At 30.8% G+C, this 15,854-nt stretch overlaps 2 protein-coding genes across 2 annotated transcripts; one reads left to right on the top strand and one right to left on the bottom strand.

The window, feature by feature from the left end:
• Window positions 1-2,808: 2,808 nt before the first annotated feature.
• Window positions 2,809-13,404, bottom strand: VTN00DRAFT_7465 (uncharacterized protein; the record flags this gene model as incomplete). The annotated part of the gene is made up of 6 exons (XM_069434215.1): window positions 2,809-2,832; window positions 11,501-11,639; window positions 11,700-11,731; window positions 12,125-12,703; window positions 12,768-12,912; window positions 12,992-13,404. 6 exons carry the CDS (start codon window positions 13,402-13,404, stop codon window positions 2,809-2,811), a joined length of 1,332 nt encoding a protein of 443 aa, XP_069287519.1.
• A 647-nt stretch (window positions 13,405-14,051) lies between these two features.
• On the top strand, window positions 14,052-15,727 carry VTN00DRAFT_7464 (uncharacterized protein; the record flags this gene model as incomplete). The annotated part of the gene is made up of 2 exons (XM_069434214.1): window positions 14,052-14,170; window positions 14,227-15,727. The coding sequence occupies 2 exons, from the start codon at window positions 14,052-14,054 to the stop codon at window positions 15,725-15,727; spliced, it is 1,620 nt and encodes a 539-aa protein (XP_069287518.1).
• Between the last annotated feature and the right edge of the window lie 127 nt (window positions 15,728-15,854).

Genomic DNA, 15,854 nt, shown 5'->3' with positions numbered 1-15,854 from the left:
AAATAAGGTTTTTCAATTTAGTTAGAGTTTCTATATATAATAGTATAAATATTACTCTATAAGCATTTACAGAATTCTACTATAGTTATTAATATTAACTAGGCTTATAAATTTATTAAGCATTATTCTAAGCTGTGTATAAGATATAATTAAAGAATTATATATTAATATATAAAGCAGAAAAATCTAAGAGTTATAATATTATAGTTTTAAACTATATATATAGCTATTCAGAAATATAGTATATATAAAGATAATATCTGGAATTTTAATAAAACTAGCTTTACAATAGAGCTCTGCTCAATCTCTAAAATTATTACTATAGTAGAATACAGTAAAAAGCCTTATATAGTTATTTAGAGAAACTATAAATAGATTACTATTATTAAAACTGTAAGCTTAAAAGAAGTATATATACTATCAGTAATTATACTTAAGGCAATAAATTAATAGACTGTCTAGTATTAAGAACCTGCATTTTTTAAAGATTAGTAAATTGTAACTAGTAAGAATAGCTGAATAACAGATAAAATAGGCCTTTACTGATTAAAAGAGGTATTTAAATTATATTTTAGATACTATATAATTAATACAAAACAGTTACTTATTCTTAATAGCTATAATAGCTATTTAATTACAGTTTAATACTTTCTATAAGAAGAATACAATTATCTATCTTTACATATCTGTATATATCTCTCATCTTCTATAATCTCTTAATATTAGTATTTTTAGCCTGCTTAAGCACATATATAGAAAACTGCTTAAAAATAGAATAATTACTAGCAATAACTATATTAATAAGAAAGACTTTCTATCTTTATATCTATCTGCTTGTGTAAAAGTGTTTACTTCAGACAATATATATAAAGATTTTGTAGAAGCTGAACTTAAATTACTTAATAAAAAATAAATTCTTACAAAGATTATCTTTTATCTTTATATACTAATATTACTAGCTTTAGTTGAAGGCTTAGTCTTCTCTGCTTTTTAAACTTCTTAAAATTCTTGCTAGCTGAATTATAAGATTTACAGCTTGTAAAAGTCTTAGTGTAAGAAAGTAAAAGCTTTTTAGCAGTCTAATATCTTATATCTATTATTTTAAAAAGACTGCATAGATAGTAATAAATATAAATCTTCTTCTTTAAGATAAAATTAGAACTCTATAAGCTGAGACTAAGCAGAAAACTAGAAAGAAGATAAGAAGATATACTATTCTAGATAATAATACTCTTTTGTCTATATAAGAAGGCCAAAATTGCATTCAGCAGCTTAATACACAGCTTAATAAGTAGCTTAATAAGTCTATATCTATACCTTGATAGCAAGCTTCACAACACTGCAGTAGCTGTAAGACTATTAAATATACTATAAGAAATTGTTCTAATAAATAGCTATATATTCAACTACTAGATAGTCTAATTTAATTGTATTAGTGGTTGAAAAGCTTTAAAATTATAGTAGGTGCAGCAAAAATTTGTCACTTAGTAGTATTTGTCATTTAATAGTTAATTATATTATAGAAAATCTTTCTTACTAATAGAATAAATTTTATTCTGTATTATCTCTGCAGTCTTCTAGCTATACAGATATTTTAATAATAAAAAGCAGCTTATATTTAATAATTAAAGCAGATATAAAAAATAAAATAGTATACTTTTTTCTGTATAGAATTTATTAAATTCTGCAGTAGTGTAACTGCTATAACTATTTAAAATTAATAGATAATATCTACTAATAGTATAAGAAGCTATATACTTTTTAAATATTTTTTAAAGCTATTCAAGGCCTAATATATTATTTGTCCAGCTATTATCACTAACACTGACTTGATAATTGTTTAAAGCAGCTTTATATTACTAAGATTAGTAATTCTCTACTGTAAAAACAATTAGGGTTTTTAGCAATTTATAGAGATAGAATCTATTTAGCTGTATTTACTATAATAATCATAGTTATCTATTCACAATTCTTAGATTGTATAGCTTTTATATAGCTCTTATATGTTTCTAATATATAGATAATTTTAGCTGTTAAAATTATGCCTATTTAGAAGCTAGTTTTATTTATATTGTAGAATTTAAGAATTTTATATAATATTATAAAATCACTTAAACTACTTCTTAGTAAGCTCTGAATTTTCATATTTAGCTTATTAATAATTATACTTTTAGCTGTATTTAGAGCACAGTTCTATATAGTACTTAATATAGTAGTTAATCTATTCCTTACTAATAGTTATTTCAGATAAAGATAACTGTGTAGAAAATAATAACTATACCAAATAGTATACTATTAATATTTAGAGAGATAAGCTGTATAAGTCTAGATTAAGAATCTATACTAAAAGTATAGATTTTTTAATATTAATTTATAATTAAATCTTTATAAACAGTAATTTCTTTAATATATCTTTTTAATATTATTGAAGAGATATTATATGCTAAAGCTGCTTTAGAAATTAACTTAAAAAGGCCTTTTTTATAAGTATTAAGAGCTAATTAAGTATATTCTTTCTTTAATATATTATTATTTAGCACTATTATAGCTAAATAAGCTGATATGGAGAGGTAGTTAAGATATATAATAAAGGTTTAAACTGCTTAATATTTCAGACTGCTCAGTGCTTGATTATATTACAGTCTAAAAATTATAAATAAGTGAGAGCTATTAAATTAGTTAATATTATAGGCTAAGCCCTATTTTTTATAATTATTTTTGCTAGCAAGCTTTATAACTAGATAATAGATCTAAGTAATAATAAATAAACTAATAATTAGCTAAAATTACTTTAGCTAAAAGAGATTTTTAAGAAGTATACAGCTCCGCAAACTATAGAAAGATATTATTTTCTAATTCTAGATAATTATAGTAGTTATGCTACTACAGAATTTAACTACTTCTGTAAGAATTACTAAATCATTTCTCTATATATGTTAGCATATTTATCTTATTATCTACAGTCTCTTAATATCTTTTATTTTATTCTTTTAAAGCAGGTCTATAGACAGCAGGTTTAGAAGAGTATATATCCTAGTATTAATTATATTAATAAGTAAGACTTTTTATTCTACTGCAGAGGTGCAAAAGTAGATACAACTTATTAAGAAGCTTATTAACTGTTATTCTTAAAGCTTCTTTAATTAAATAATTAGTCAGCTAGCAAAAGCATATTACTAAATAAAATATCTATAATTTTAATAAGATTAGCTTTTTAATAGAAATAATAGTAACTGTAGAGATAGTTACTAACTTTAAAATAAGAGACTGGCCTAGAGTAATTTAACCAGAGAATTAAGAATAAGTAACTGTAATTAAAAAAGTTAATTCAGCTAGCTAGACTCTCTCTCTAATAATTATTTTTGCAGCTCAGAATTACTAATCTAATTAATATTCAGAACTGCCAAAGAACTAAATAATTAGAACTAGTAAAAATGGCTAGACCATTAATAAGCTTAAAATATATTAGCTGAAGAATATTTTTAATAAATATATTAAAGCCTATATAGCAGAGAGATATTGTCTACTAATTCTTAATAGCTATAGTAGTTATATATTTACTGAATTTAATTAATTCTGTACTAAAAATATAAATATAATTATTTAATTATTTATCTATATCTTCTATTATATTTATTACATTTATTACAGCTGCTTAATATTGCCTGCTTTAGGCCATTAAAATACATATATAGGCAGGGAATACAGATCTATATACAGCACAGTATAAATTATTAATAAAAAAGATTTTATTACAATCTACCAGCAAGTATATCTGCATACTCTAACAGCATCTAATATATATAGTGAATTTGTTGTAGAAGGCCTGATTCTATATAAACTAGAGTAGATGCTTAACTAGCTTTATATTTAGTTGGAAAACACCTACTCTGCCAGGCACATCTTATAGCAATTAGTTATCTAGCTGAACTGCTAAGACATTAAAGAATAATAGAGAGCTGAAGAAGCAGGCAAAGCTTATTAAGCATCTCTGGTGATAGCATATAACATAATCCACCACTGAGCCACCAGTCCCACCAAGCTGCCAACACCACATGTTTCTAACTATGTTCAAAAATTGAGGTTATTTAACCATCCACTATGCCACCAAAACTGCATAAAAATTCAAAAGAATTGATTAAACAGAAGAGGATTCTACTTGCAATATCTGCTTTAAAAAAGGGGGAAATTTGCAATATTTATTAAGCCAGGCTTATCTTTAATATGTCTTATACAACTCTATAAGACTAACTTTATAGCTGTACTATATGTACAGAATAATATACTAATAGCTATAAACTATTAATTATAGATAAAGAAGTGCTTATACAGTAAATACTCTCTATAAATTAATATAGAGCAGCCTCTTGGCCATTATATAAGATATAGCTAATCTTCTGTCAGAATGTGGCTATACAGCTACTTAATAAGTGGGAAAGAACTGAATATACAGGTTTATCAAACACTATAATAAGCTTAAAATCAGGTTTGTATAAAGACTTAATTATCAGTATGCTAAATATAAGAATTCAAAGATTATATATAAGTGGTTTAATTGTATACAATATATAATTATAGAGTATAGAATTCTGCAGAAAGATATTTATAACTTTAATAAAATAGGTTTTACAATAGGCCTAGTTGCTACTGCTAAAGTTATCACTAGAGCTGATGCTGTTAAATAGCCATCTCTTATACAGTCTGGCAATTATAAATAAATCACTTCTATTAAAATTAGTTAATGCTACAGAATGAGCTCTGCTATCTTGTCTGATATTCAAAGCAAAGATTTATCAAACAGTCTAGTATTAGAAAGAAGATATTTTACCTAACTAGAGATTTGAAAAAGTGCTAATAGATGGATAACTAATAAGATTAGAATGGCCTGACTTAAGTATTACTTTATTCTATATACAAATATATATATATAAAGGGAAAATATCAGATATTTATTACAGATAGCTATAAAAGCTATTTAACTTCTCAGTTTGATCAGCTCTGCAGCCAGCATAATATTGTGCCAATCTGCATATTAGTATGTTTATCTTATCACCTACAATCTTTTAATATTAGCTATTTTGCAGTTTTAAAGTGTGCCTATAGCAGGCTGGTGGAGAATCTTATACAGCTTAGAATTAATTATATTAATAAGCTGAATTTTCTTGCAATATATCTATAAGCTTATGCAGAAACTTTTAAAGTGGATAATATTATTAATAGCTTTATAAGAACTGATCTTATTCTATTCAAATCTGATTGTGTTCTTACAAATATAAATATTTAGCTAAAAATACCTACACTCTCTGGAAGCTAATCCAGTAATATATAGGCATTAAAGACACCTTATAATATTATATAATTAGAGTGTTAAGCAACTACTATTAAGGCCTTACTTAAGTAACACACACAGAGTTCTTTAAGTCTAACAGATACAGCTTTAAATCAGCTTATTAAGAGATATTAAATGGCTATAAATAGTGCAGTACTTCTGGCAAAGAAAAATTATAATTTATAAACTGTAAATAAGAAACAGTAACAAAAAAGTAAACAATCTAATAAGTAGATATTCTATACAGAAGGCCTTACTGTACAGAAAGGTCAGAATCTTATAGAATATAAGAATCAGATCTCTAAAGTTTTAACTGCATTAGCTGTAGAATCAGCATCTTCAGCTTCTCTGTAGTGTATATACACTCCACTAATATGTAGTGATTGTTATACTATAGAATATAATAGGCAGTAATATTTTAAATATACTATTTTCTAATTTTCTTGTATATAATAATTATGTTATATAGAAAATTTGAGCATCAAGTTGTGCAGTTATGTGGAAGTTAGTGGCTTAGTAGAACTGGCAGCTCAGTAGTGGATTACATTATACAGTTCTTCTAGCTTAATTAGTAAAGCAGTTAATTAAGTAATTAAGAGCTTCTAAATTATAGTAGATAATATAGTACTTTTAAAGTATAAAATTAAGTAGTTATATATAGTAAATTAATATTAAAAATATAAATAAGAGATAACTAGATTCTATATTACTATAGAAAGTATTTAAACTGCTAAAAAAGGTTAGCAGCTTACTTAGTTAGTGGCCTACTTAGTATTCTGGCCTACTTTATATTTAATTATATTATATCTTGTATGTAGTTCAGAACAGTATTTAATAAAGAAATAGATTTAGTTAACTTTAATAACTATAGTAGAATCTTATAAATATTTATAAAATAAAATCTATACTATTTTATATAGAAACTTCAGCTAAATTAAAAAATCTTATTTATTTGTATCTAGCAGTCTCTAAATAACAACTTTCTCTTTAAAAATTATTAATTTATAACTATTAATATGTGTTTATATATGTGATTTTCTTTAAGTTAATAGTAAAGAATAGTCTTAGATATACTAAATATCTTAGCAGCTTTTAATTTCAATTTAATTTTTTAAGTTTTATAAATAGAAATAGCTATTTATATGCAATTTTCTTAAGATAAAGATATTTTGTATAAAAATAAAGAAAATAATATACTAACAAATATTAATTTAAATATTTTAGTGGATGTGGCAAAAATTTATTACTTAATTGTATTTGTCACTTAGCTGTAAATTACATTATATTCTATTCTTAACTATACAGCTGTATACTTGCTTTACAATAGTAAAGACAATATTATTTTCTATACAGATTTAATTAAATTATAATGTTAGATAGCTTCTATAGCTATTTATAATTAATATTTAATATCTTTTATATATATAGTTATAAATAAAATAAAGATTTTTTAAAGCTATAAGATTTTAATTGTATTAGCAGTTTATTTATTAAAACTTTTCTTAATTATTTAATTAGTTAGTAGACTTAATTTCTAAAATTAAGCCTCTTAGAGATATATTGCTTTAAAAATAATATGAGTAAAACCTATTTTATTATTAAGTTTTAATTGTAGTTATCTATTTATAATTTTCAGACTATAAAAGAGATAGATAACTATATATCTCAGCTCTAATTACTATCTTAATAATAGCTATTAGATCTATTGCAAAGTCAGTCTTATTAAAATTATAGATATTTTTCTGTAGAATGCTTTTCTCTATAATAGTATACTGTATAAGATTAGACTATTTCTAAATAATCTTTTAATTCTTATATTTAGCTTGCTGATAGTTATATCTTTATACAAACTAAGTTTTAAGCTTATTCTAATATTTAATAAATTTATAAATTTAATCCTTTCTAATCTGCTGCAGAGGTGTCTTTAAATTATATTAAGTAATAAGAATATTAGCTATATTTTATATAGCTGCTAGCTGAAGAGATACTCCACACTTATCTATAGATAATATCTATTGTAATATAATTAAACACTGAGCAGTCTGAGACACTAAGCAGTCCAAACCTCTATTGCACACCTTAACCACCCCCTCTATACCAGCTTATTCAGCCACAATGGCGCCAGATAATAATATATTAAAGAAAGAATGTATTCAATTAGCTCTTAATACTTATAAAAAGAGCCTTTTTAAGTTAATTTCTAAAGCAGCTTCAGCATACAATATCCCTCCAATAATATTAAAAAGATATATTAAAGGAATTACTGCTTATAAAGACTTGATTGCAAATTATTACAAATTAATAGATATTAAAAAATCTATACTTTCAGCATAAATTCTTAATCTAGACTAATGCAGCTTATCTCTCTAAATATTAATAGTACACTATTTGGTGCAGTTATTGCTTTCTGCACAGTTAACTTTATCTGAAGCAACTATTAGCAAGAAATGGATCAACTATTATATTAAGTATTATACAGAACTGTGCTCTAAATACAGCTAAAAATATAATTATTAATAAGCTAAATATGAAGATCTAGAGCTTATTAAGAGGTAATTTAAGCAGTTTTATAATACTATTTAAAAGCATAAAATTCTTGAGCAAGATATCTACAATATAGATAAAACTGGCTTTTAAATAGACATAATTTCAATAGCTAAAGTTATCTGTAAATCAGAAACATATAAGAGCTATACAAAAGCTATACAATCTGAGAATTGTAAATAAATAACTGTAATTATTATAGTAAATATAGCTAAATAGATTCTATCTCTGTAAATTGTTCTTGCAACAAAAAATTATCAATCTTAGTGATATAAAGCTGTCTTAAACAGTTACTAAGTTAGTGTTAGTAATAATAGCTGGACAAATAATATATTAGACCTTGAATAGCTTTAAGAGGTATTTAAAAAGTATACAGCTTCTTATACTATTAGCAGATATTATTTACTAGTTCTAAATAGTTATAGTAGTTATGCTACTGCAGAATTTAATAGATTCTGTATATAAAGAATAATTATTTCTTTATATATACTATCTTATTTCTTATATCTATTTTAACTATTGAATGTAAGCTGCTTCTTGCCATTAAAATGTCTGTATAGCCAGAAGACTGCAGAGATAATATAGAATAGAATTCATTCTATTAGTAAAAAAGATTTTCTATATATCTATTCTACAGTCTATTAACAAGCTTTATCAGCAGCAAATATTTAAAGTGAATTTGCTGCAACTAGCCTAATTCTACTATTGTCTAAGAGAGTGCTTTTAAAGCTTTATATCAAACTGAAAATACTAATACTACTATCAACAGCATATAGTAATCAGTCTTTTAATTCAAAGAAGATACCAGCTGATATATATTAACTTAATCAGCAAAAGAAGCAAATTCAACATCTCCAGAATTATTAAAATTAAATATCTTCTTTAATGGTGGAGTAGGCAGTGGATAAGGTGATTAGAAGCACAGAGGTCACAATACAGAATATTATTCTATTATAACAAGAAGTTAATCAGCTTTGTGCTTCAAATCAACATCAAAAGAAAGCAAGAGACAACAACACTTTATTCAAACCAGTGGAAGCTTGACAGGTATGGAAGAACAGCAACTTAATAAGAAGCAGGATTAACAGAAGCAGGTGCAGTTATCTAGGCCACATAGAGCCTCAAAATATAGTAATTATAATAAAACTGGTTATAATCAGCTTAAATGCTCTAGTAGATAGGGCTCTTTCTGTATACAATTAAATATATTCAATTTTGTTACAATTAAAGCTTTAATATCTACTGCATTAGTGGTTGCAATTTTTCTTTAAGTAGCCAGACCACTCAGTGTTCTGGACCACTTGGTGTCCAATTACATTATAATTAAATTCTTAGTAATTGAAAGCTTATATCTATTAGCACAACTTTTATATTAATTCTTGCTGCTATTAATTCTGTTATATAGTGTTAACTATAAAATATTAAAAATATATACTGCTTTAGCAGAATTACTAACTTAATTATTTTAAATAGCTAATATAGTTAATAAGATTCTCTCTTCTTGTTTAATTAAGTTCTTTAACATTTTATACTATTCTAGTGGCATAGTAGCAGTTTAAATAGTATTAAGTAATTAATCTTAATATAGTTGTGCTAGATGCACAGCTTAGTAGAGAGTATAGCTTAGTAGTAGATTATATTATCTTAAATAATTCTTATTAATAGTCTATTTAAAATAGTAATTTTTAGTCTTATTTATTTTATTATAATAAAAAGCTCTTTAATATTAAAAATTATATTACTAAGTTTTCTATATTTATATTTAGTTGGCTAATTAAATTTATTATAATGTAATTAACTACTAAGTAATAAATACTACTAAGTGACAAATTTTCCTCTACTACTTTCTTTTTTAATATATTATTTTATTATTACTACTATCTAAAATGCCTTTATCTTAAGAAAACTGAATTTAAATAGCTATTATAGCTTATAAAAATTAAAAAATTAAATTAATACTAAAGACTGTAGAGATTTTTAAAATATTTAAAATTATTTTTTATATTTATTTTAAAGAAAAATAACTATATATAGAAATATATGCTAATAGCTATAGATTAAAAACTATTAAAGAGAAAATACTCATTTAGTAATAATAAAAAATCTTATATAGTTATTTAGAGAAATTGTAAATAGATTATAATTATTAAAATTATAAGCTTAAAGAGAATTTATATATTATTAATAATTATTTTAAAAATAGTATTTTAACAGACTGTAGTATTAAAAATCTATACTTTTTAAAAACTAATAAATTGTAACTAGTAAGAATAGCTAGATAATAGATAAAATAGGCTTTTACTAATTAAAAAAAGTATTTAAACTATATTTTAAATATTATATAACTAATATAAAGTAGTTACTTATTTTAATAACTATAGTAGCTATTTAACTATAGAGTTTAATACTTTTTACAGAAAGAATATAATTATCTATTTTTATATATTTATATATGCCTCTTATCTTCTATAACTACTTAATATTAGTGTTTTTAGCCTACTTAAATATATATATAGAAAACTGCTTAAAAATAGAATAATTATTAATAATAACCATATTAATAAGAAAGACTTTTTATTTTTATATCTATCTGCTTATACAAAAATATTTACTTCAGATAATATATATAAAGACTTTATAGAAGCTAGACTTAAGCTATTTAATAAAGAGTAAGTTCTTATAAAGATTATCTTTTAGCTTTATATATTAATATTATCAGCTTTAGTTAAAGGCTTAGTCTTTTCTACTTCTTAAACTTCTCAGAATTCTTATTAGCTGAATTATAAGATTTGCAGCTTATAAAAAAGTTTTAATATAAGAAAATAAAAACTTTCTAGCAGCTTAATATCTTATATTTATTATCTTAAAAAGACTGAATAGATAATAATAAATATAAATCTTTTTTTAAGATAAAATTAGAACTCTACAAGCTAAGACTAAGCAGAAAATTAGAAAAAAGATAAAAAGGCATACTATTCTAGATAATAATACTCTTTTATCTGTATAAGAAGGCCAAAATTATACTCAGAAGCTTAATACACAGCTTAATAAGTAGCTTGATAAGTCTATATTTATGTCTTAATAGCAAGCTCTATAACACTGCAGTAGCTGTGGAACTATTAGATATATTATAAGAAATTGTCCAATAAATAGTTATATATTCAACTACTAGATAGTCTAATTTAATTGTATTAGTGGTTGAAAAGCTTTAAAATTATAGTGAGTGCAGCAAAAATTTATCACTCAGTGGTTGATTATGTTAAGTGTAATAAAACTTCTAATAATTAACAAGAGTGCTATAAGTCTGTCATAGCTGGAAGGCTCTATATGGACGTTAAACTTGATTAATAATAATAATAATAACAAGAGTGCTATATTTTAGGCAGTAAGATAATATATCTAAGCAGGATTTCCTTTTAATATCTGTATAATTCTTGTATTTAACATAATAGCTGTTTCTAGCAATACAGTTAAATTTCTGACACAGAATGTCATCCTGCTCTTTATGCTGTTTAGATGACTGCTGTGCAGAAACACTAAATGGCAATATCTCAATTGTTCACACCAAAGGGCCTATTAGATGATTTTTTTTTAGTCATCAGGATATTCATCTCGAATGTTGCTTACAAACGTCCGAGTCTGCTCATCCCATCGCTTGAAGTGCTTGCCTGCGACCATTGAGAAAGACGAAGGCAATTCTGAAATATGTGGCGTAATGATTTCAATATTCTCTTCAGCGACATATCGCACGCTCCTGTCTTCAACCCTGGAGCATATAGAAATTAGCAATAACCCAAGAGCCTCAACTCCCAATTAGCAAACTTACAGAACATGATAAAAACTCTGATGCCTACCGCCCTGTAGCCTATCAATACCCATCCGCCTCATCCATTGTTCTCCAGCACCACATTCAGCATCCCATCCGGTTATTATTGCCCTATAGTTGTATCGACGGTGACGAAATACTTGACCTATTCGATACCTGACATTTTTGTGCTCTGAGGTGCGCCGCCGGACTTGCTTAGGTATCTCATCTACAGCTCGCATGACGTGTAAGCTTTCCAGAAGATGTTCATATTCCAGTAGACCCTGAAAGAGAGGCACAATGTACTGCTCGATCAAGTATATATCCGAAGGGAAGTCCGTAGCAAATAGTTCCATTAGCCAAGGCAGGTGCTGTCGGAGTTCCATTGGTCGAGACGGTCCCGCAAATAGCATGGAGGACCATAGGCCAGCGTATTTCGCACTTACGACGTCTATGGAGGTCGGGCGCAATGTCGGCAGCTGGGACATCTGATGAATGGAGTTTAAGATATTTTTTCCGCAGCGTAGAACGATCTCGGACGCCAAAGATTCGCCAAGGAATGTCGACTGTTCGACGTTCGAAGCCCCCAAAAAATTGAGCTGGCTCTGTAAGTCGGAGATAGGGGTTTCACTTGTCGACCGAAAGGGGTCCATGTACATAGGCTCGCCCTGGGACCCATTGCCAAGCACATGACCATCCATATCGAACCCAGGAGGCGGCATGATAATAACGTGAACGTGGAAAGGGAATCCGCAGGGACGGGCATTGAGACCGACGCTCTGCGAGACGTAGCAATAGATAGCTGCTGATATTAAAGGAAGTGAATTGTGACCGGGATCACTCAGGGCAATTCCTAGAAAGTTGTGCTCGAGGCTATGGTACTCTCGCCCTGGCTCAATACCGGTGAGATTGTTCAGTCTCAAGTACGATGCAACTGCCAGGGCTTTGCCGCGAGGAGTAAGGGACTCGATATCTGGATTCTCGGCGATGAGCTCAGCAACAATCTTATCGAGTCTGACAGTTACCTACGCGAATCAGCCCATGTCAGGTCATTGGACATAACATATAACCTGGCCCATGTTGACATACATCAGATAAGTCACCAAATCCGCTTTCCGGAATGAAAAGGTCGAAAGCGCCCAGCGCATGCTCAAGAGATATGTCCTCTCCGTTTCTGAGTTTAGCCCATTGTGGCACGGCAATACTTCGATGGAGGCAGGCTAGGACAGCATTGCTGTAGTACCTTTTTTTTCCCTCACAGACTGTAAGTCAAAATTCGTCCGTATTGACTATAGGTGGAAAGACAAGCAAACCTTCGTGCTAAGTAATCCTCTCTTTCAGGTCCCGCTAGGCTGTGTCGTATAAGTGTATCTTTAGCGTCATATCCAAAACTGACGATAGCATGGAACTTCTCAATCCGTCCAGTTTGACTCGCAAGAATACTTTCCAGTACTTCAGTAGTGGCAGTGTCGATAAGATGCCTCGTAATGTAGAGCTTCTTCCAGTCGACCGAGGAAACCGGGCTGGCAAGCTTGTTGTGAAAATCATGTCGTTTATCCCAAAATTTGAAATGAGTCTGACAGTAAAAGCGCCAGAGCAGCGGTTCATTGGTAATGCTTCGGAACCTGCCAGCGGTTCTCTCCAGTGCAGCTGCCGAGCGAGGAGGGCTATAGCAAAGGATGGAATGGAGAATCTCGTCGGGGAGACGAGCGAGTGACGTCTCCATCCTGGCGCATCAAAGAGCAGAGACGACTATCGACCAGATCAAACGTCAAGGGGCTCTCCCGCTCCAGTGGAGTAGATGGCTTGAGCCTGCCGGTGTTCTAGGTGCACAGCAAGAAGACATACAGGCAATGCGAAGTAGCTTGGCGGGCGGGTTGTAGCATGAGATAGTGCCAGGGCAGTCTGCAGCGCGCAGGAGCTTTGAGAAGTCTTGGGCATATATCACATATGATGCATTGATCAGCCACAGGTGCATGCGGACGGCGCGGGGTGCTCCCACTAGCCTGTTAAAGTTTGGGTAGGTACCGCAGTCACGGGGATTCTGCAGATGCCCGGAGAATACTGTATGTAAGATTGTAAGTACTACCTAAGCCTTGGAGACTAGCGAAGCAATTCAGCATCCAATCGAATTCAGCTAACCATTGTCGCCACAGCGAGACTGCAGGTCTCTGTTAGCTACTGCACCAAAGCCAAGAAACCGAACACTGCATGCAAAGTACATAGTAGTAACAGTCTCCCAGTGCCACAACTGCCCCTCCTTCCTCACAGAAGGCCCACAAAAACACACAGTAGAGGACAGAAACCTATTCAATCCCGTTTGCACATATCTGGCTGGAGAATCACTCAGACAAAGTGACATCGCCAAGGCCCATGGGCCAGAATCAATCAGCAGGTACCCGTGAAGGGTCAAGTTCTACGGGAAATAATGAAGATTCCAGAACCGATTATTATCAGCTCCTCGGTTTGGACCGAGGTGCCTCTGCAGAGGAGTCAGTTCCCCCTCTGATTCTGACATCTGATGATGGACACTGACAGAGCATCCCAGTATCAAGAAGGCCTATAGAAAAAAGGCTCTTGAGCTACATCCCGACAGGAACTATGGAAACGTCGAAGATGCCACAAAATTGTTTGCTGAGGTTCAGGCTGCGTACGAAGTTCTGTCAGACCCCCAGGAACGAGCGTGGTATGATTCACATCGAGACGCGATGTTGAGGAACGACGAGACATCCTCCAGGGATCAGTACTCCTATAATAACATCCGGATGACCACCGCAGACGATATTATGAAACTGTTTCATAAATTCAGTCCGCGAATGGATTTTTCCGACTCCCCATCGGGGTTCTTCGGTGGTCTTCGAGAGACCTTTGAGCAAATTGCTCGGGAGGAAGAGCTAGCGTGTCAATGGGATAACCTTGAGCCTGTCTATTACCCGTCCTTTGGGAGCCGCGATGATGACTTTGATGATGTTGTACGCCCATTTTATGCAGCCTGGAGTGGTTTTGCTACAAAGAAATCATTTGCCTGGAGAGACGTCTATCGATGCGCCGACGCACCTGACCGTCGTGTTCGTAGACTGATGGAAAAGGAAAACAAACGTCTTAGAGATGAGGGTATCCGTGAGTTCAATGACGCTGTCAGGTCGCTTGTAGCTTTTGTGAAAAAGCGGGATCCACGGTACATAGCAAATGCTGAAAGCGAGGCTCAGCGTCAACAAAAGCTACGAAGCTCAGCCGCAGCTCAAGCTGCCAGGTCACGAGCGGCAAATGAGGCAAAGCTACGTGATCATGTTATCCCAGAGTGGGCAAGGGCAGAGGAGCCAGAGGAAGAGTTCAGCGGTGATTCGGAGTCTGAACAAGAGCATTTTGAATGTGTAATATGCAGGAAAACATTCAAGAGCGAAAAACAATTTGAGGCACACGAACGCAGCAAGAAACATGTCAAAGCCGTCAAGCAGCTTCGCTGGGAAATGAGGGTGCAAGACAAAGAGTTGGAACTGGAGACAATCCAAAGCACTGAAATTGACTCAAGAAATGGAAACATGACATTGTCATCTGAATTTGACAATAGCCTAACATCAGAGTCTCCGCTCCAGAATAAGGGCGACTTGCCTGAGAGAGACTTCGATGCTGGCAATGATAACGGTCCATCGCTCACAAATGCAAATCAGGATGAAGACAATATGCCCAAGACAGGAGACGATACTGATAATTGTCCTCTATCGGGAGCAGTTGAAGAAAGGGGCCATTCAGAAATTCTCCGCGATAGGCAACAAACTGAAGACCTGCCGGAGACGTTTTCACAAAAGCTTTCAGTCTCAACCTCTAGCGAATCCCCTAGCACCATGCATCCAAAAATCGGAAAGGCCAAGCAAAGACGCGCCAAAAAGGCGGCACAGAAGGCGACCGGAGGACAGTCCAGATTGACGTGCGTCACTTGCAATGCTTCCTTTCCTTCTAGAACTCAATTGTTCAGTCACATCAGGGACCTCAACCACGCCCAGCCTGTATCCAAACCCACTAGGGCTGTTGGAAGAAGCAAAGGATGAGGCTGAAGGTGACGCACTTATTTCTCATATCTACATAGGGAGTTGGTTGCGAGGACCGTCAGATTTATGCTACGCTACGTAGTATAGGAGTGGCCTAGGGTTTCGTTGCAATATGATACTCGGTCTC

Source organism: Thermoascus crustaceus (genome assembly GCF_041956765.1).
Source record: "Thermoascus crustaceus strain CBS 181.67 unplaced genomic scaffold VTN00scaffold_4, whole genome shotgun sequence".
Taxonomy (NCBI): domain Eukaryota; kingdom Fungi; phylum Ascomycota; class Eurotiomycetes; order Eurotiales; family Thermoascaceae; genus Thermoascus; species Thermoascus crustaceus.
Note: the sequence above shows the minus strand (reverse complement) of the source record. Positions and strands in the feature narration are given on the sequence as shown.